The 4583-nt window shown below is 33.2% G+C and overlaps 1 protein-coding gene across 2 annotated transcripts in view; it reads right to left on the bottom strand.

Moving 5' to 3' along the window:
- The window catches only part of Orc5 (origin recognition complex subunit 5), a 75950-nt gene that overhangs the window by 24738 nt on the left and 46629 nt on the right, over positions 1-4583 (bottom strand). The window contains exon 13 of one of the 2 annotated variants that reach the window (XM_029562347.1): positions 2108-2217. The exons of the other annotated variant lie outside the window; for it this stretch is intronic. Coding sequence (XP_029418207.1) covers positions 2128-2217 — 90 coding nt within the window. The 3' untranslated portion in view covers positions 2108-2127. Of the gene's footprint in view, positions 1-2107; positions 2218-4583 lie in introns of those variants that run through there. 2 annotated transcript variants of the gene reach the window in all.

The raw sequence follows: 4583 nt of genomic DNA, 5'->3' as shown, positions 1-4583 counted from the left end.
ATGTAGACCAGGCTGGCCTTGAACTCACAGAGATCCACCTGCCTCTGCCTCCCAAGTGCTGGGATTAAAGGCGTGTGCCACCACGCCTGGATCAATATAGCTTTAAAAAAAAAAAAATTCAGACATTTTATAATAGGCCATGTAAAATACATTGTCTATAACTTTAAAAGTCCCAATTATTAATTGAAACTGTTTCATGCTATCATAATTAAATTGAATTGGGCATTAGCAAAACTTGTAACAGTTTTCAAAAAATCACTGCCCCAAACAATAAATTTAAGTCACATCAGAAAGAAACACTGAACAGATATATCACTTCATAAGGCACTGAAATGTCTTAAATTATCAAATTATCAGGATCTACTAAGGAAAAGACTCTACTTCTCCATTCACCCCAGTGCTTAGTGTTACACAGCACTGGTTCTAAATGTAGGTGTCAGCTCCCTCAGTGGCTTCTGTCTTACAGCAAACATAGAACAAATGAAAGGCTGTGAAAGTCACACCCATGTCTTTTCCCTCTTTTACTTTCTTCATATGACAGTGCTTCAAATGTAATAGATTCTTAAAATAGACAATGAAAAATCCAATTCTAAGTAGGGAAAAATATTGACTGTAAAGGCTAATTCAGTTAAAATAAAAATTGTATATGCTTTAGAACTGAAAAATATTAACCAACTTTCATCTTTAAAATACTGAAAATGAAACTAATAAAATACATATCTATATGTATTTGAAGGAAAATGTTAAGACTCTGATTTTGGTTTAACAAAATGTTAGCTATTCAACACATACAGCAAAATAGCTTCCTTACAATAATTGTCAACCAGACTCTTAAAGAACTGAAAATGAAGCAAATAAACATTTATGTGTGTTTGAAGGGAAAATGTCAAACTCTGATTTTAGTTAAATAAAATGTTAGGGCCTCTAGTAGCAAATAATCTTCCTCAGTTAGGTGAACAGGAATGAGATGCACTATCTGCTTCATAAAAACTGACAGAAACAACAAATGACCATTCTGTTTTCTGACTGATGGTAGTCTATTTAGCTATCAACACAACACAGAGATGAGCAAAAATCTCCAGGTTATTTAAATACTACAATTAATTAAAGCTTTGGGAGAAAAGATTAAGTTGATTCATAATAAAAAAGTAAACAAATGTAGCAAATTTATGCAAATGCATCCTAAAATGTGGGCTAATGTGATTTTACAAAGAAAGTAAAAATTAAAAAAAAAAATTATTATTTTTATTTTATGTGTATGTGTGTATTGCCTGCATGTAGGTAAGTGCACCCGTGTCATGCAATGCCCGTAGAGGTCAGAAGAGGCTGTCGGATCCCCTGGGACTGGAGTTACGGACAGCTGTCAGCTGCCATGTAGGTGCTGGGATTCAAACCCGGGTCTTCTGCAAGAACAACCAGTGTTCCCAATCACTGAGCCATCTCTCCAGCTCCAGAAAGTAAAAACTTTTTTTAAAAAATAAAATTTGTATATTAAGCTATGCTCCAAAAATGCTTCTATTAATGTCATATAAGTAAATACAAAACAAAAAATTTAAATTTTACTATGAAATGACTCAGAAATTACTTATTACTGAAAACTCAATTACCAATATAGAACATAAACTGTAGTATAAAATAATTAAGTTCCTTTCTTTGTCTTTCACTAGTTTCTTGGTATTAATTCATAACTTATAATATAGTAATAAAATAACTATCACTTTAAACCATTAAATGGAAGAATCATAGTAAGTTGTCATAATTTTTTTAAACATTAAGTAAGATCAACAGTGATATGTATGTATAATTAAATGTCTCTACTTCCAAAAAATAATTTTCCTGTCCAAAGTCACTTCAGAAACTGGTACCAATGATTTTACAAATAAAACAACAATTTCACCCTCTGGGAAAAAAATAATGCAATACGGCTTAATATTTTTAAACAGGTGGTATATATGACATTCATAAAGAACTATACTTGTATTATTACTAAAAAAAAAGTGTTCAAAATTTTTCAGACAAGTTAATCACTTTTCTTCAAGAAAGAAAAGCAGATAAAAAATTATAACCTGACTTTAATATCCTCCTGGGAAAAAAGATAATTCAGTATTTTATTTTTGAAGACGATCTTCACATGTATTGTCTGATTAAATTAAAAATCTGAAGGTAATGACTATAAAATTTACCCATTTTATGCATGAAAGTGGTAGTGTGTCCATTCTTCTCATGTGGAAAAAAAAGAGAAAATAATTAAACATCAGAATTAGTGTTTTGTTACTCATAATGTTCACATATAGCAAGGCTACACTTATTTTTTTTGAATGACAGTTTTAAAATAGACTCATGATAATGATTGAAAAAATGTACTACAGGTAAGAACTGAGCAAGACTAATGATCTTAAAACTTTGAAAAATTTTAAAGCATATTTTAAAAGCTCAGTAGGAGCTGGAGAGATGGCTCAGTGGTTAAGAGCACTGGCTGCTCTTAGGAAGGACCTGGGTTCCATTCCCAGCACCCACATGGCAGCTAGCAACTGTTCCTAACTCCAGTTAGAGGATTTGACGCTCTCTTCTGACCTCCATAGACACTGCACAACACAGATACACCTACACAGATGCAGGCAATACACTCATACACATAAAACAAAAACAGCTGGGTGTGGTAGCGCACGTCTTTAGTCCCAGCACTCAGGAGGCAGAGGCAGGAGAATTTCTCTGAGTTCCAGGCCATCTGGTGCTATAGGGAGACCCTGTCACAAAAAAAAGGTCTAGTAAATCTGAGCATTAATACAATAAAAAAATGTTAACTGTGCTACTAGCCTAATGATTAGACTAAAGGATAAATGAGCAAATTCAATAAATAAATAAATTCAGAATACCCATTATAGTGACTAGTATTATCATGAGTTATTCTGTCAGTTTTAATACACTTACAGCTTCCTTAAGCTATGATTGTCATAGCTTCATTATAGTAGATATTTAAATGAAATACAATAGAAACAAAATTTTTATGATAACTCTGAGTATACATTACTGTGCATGATCAATTACTTACGAGAAAATTTTAAATAAAGTGTTATTACAAATACAAATAATTACTACAAAATAATTACTATAAAACAAATTCTTAAAATAGTTGCATATAGATTAACTGAATAGAAACATAATGCATTATCATACTGATTTATCACAATCAATAAAAAAATTTACTTTCTAGTAGAAAATATTCATGCAACATATTTACCGTTTCATGAAAGGGTACTCACACACATAAAACACATATTAAATCTCTCCAGTCAATTATTCTCTCATTCAAACCAAGGTGGAAAATAAAATAATAGCTTTAAATGACCAAATTTAAAGCTGGGTTCCTACTGTATCTCAAAGCCACAATGCAACAATAGTGCCACCTAGTGTTCATATACACTTCCAATACAAATGCCCTATCTTTGATTCACTTTAAACATTGCATATGTTAATAACGAATTGTGCTTCCTGTGGACAAGAGTAAAGTTTTGATAGAAGAGTAAGAAAAGAAAGAAGAAAAATAGAAGAGGTGACTGGGAGTCATTGGGGACACAAGGCACAGACATCCTTCTGGATGACTCCTGACTGCCAAATTTTGTTCTTGAACATAGCACATTTGTTTGTTTTCTAAATAATTTATTGGCCAAGCAAAGTAAAGGTCAAATCCTTAAGACTAGGTATATCTATATCTATGCATTCTTCCACTTTTACAGGCTAAATGGGAATTAAGACCAAGTTTCTAAAAGATTTTATAAACTAGCATGTAAGCATATCCATTTGTTTTAAATATACAAATCATTGTAGTCACCACGTGTTAACGAGAAGAGAACAAAGACATCAACAACTTTCACTGCCAAAATTGAAGACAATTTTACTTCTTACCAGCTACATATACTTTGAGTCAAAGTGTTTCTAATTACATTTGTTCCAGAAATGTACAAAGACCTGTGACACTGTTTATCAGTCAAGACCCCAGAGCAGCTAGTAAATATCCTTATCAGAAGCCTCCCATTATCTGTAACTGTTTTTTTTCCCTAGAAGATAAAACTGAAGAGTTCTTCTAAAAGAAACACAACCCTGGCAGCCCATCAGCTGTGATATGTGGTGGAGGTGGTGATGTGAAGACCAAAGGCAGCAGTAGTACCGTAGCCGCACTTCAACTACAGCGACCACCACGATGACAAAGTCATCCCCATCTCCAACCAAACGCATGTCATAACAGCTGACAGACGCTTCCCTTCTGCCTAGGTCCGTATCTTCCATTCCATTATTATCCTCTCTTCCTTTATCTGCAATTGAAATACACTGTATCTATTCGAGATGTCAGCCGATTTTATTACTTTCCTTTTTGTACAACAAACATGCATTGTTTAGTAAGTTCAAATTACTGAAGAAGAAAATTCCATTCATTCTCTCAGGCCAAGCTCCATTTTCCTCCTAAGCTCCATACTTTCCTTTCACCTGCCCAACCCAGAAATGACTTTTCCTGATCTAAGCTTCTCAATAGCAGTGCCAGGCACTCACTTATAGTCTTCTAATATTACTTTTATATATATATA

Source organism: Nannospalax galili, unplaced genomic scaffold, assembly GCF_000622305.1.
Source record: "Nannospalax galili isolate Female #2095 unplaced genomic scaffold, S.galili_v1.0 scaffold312, whole genome shotgun sequence".
Lineage (NCBI taxonomy): Eukaryota > Metazoa > Chordata > Mammalia > Rodentia > Spalacidae > Nannospalax > Nannospalax galili.
The sequence above is the reverse complement of the archived record's forward strand: the minus strand, read 5'-3'. Positions and strand labels throughout refer to the sequence as shown.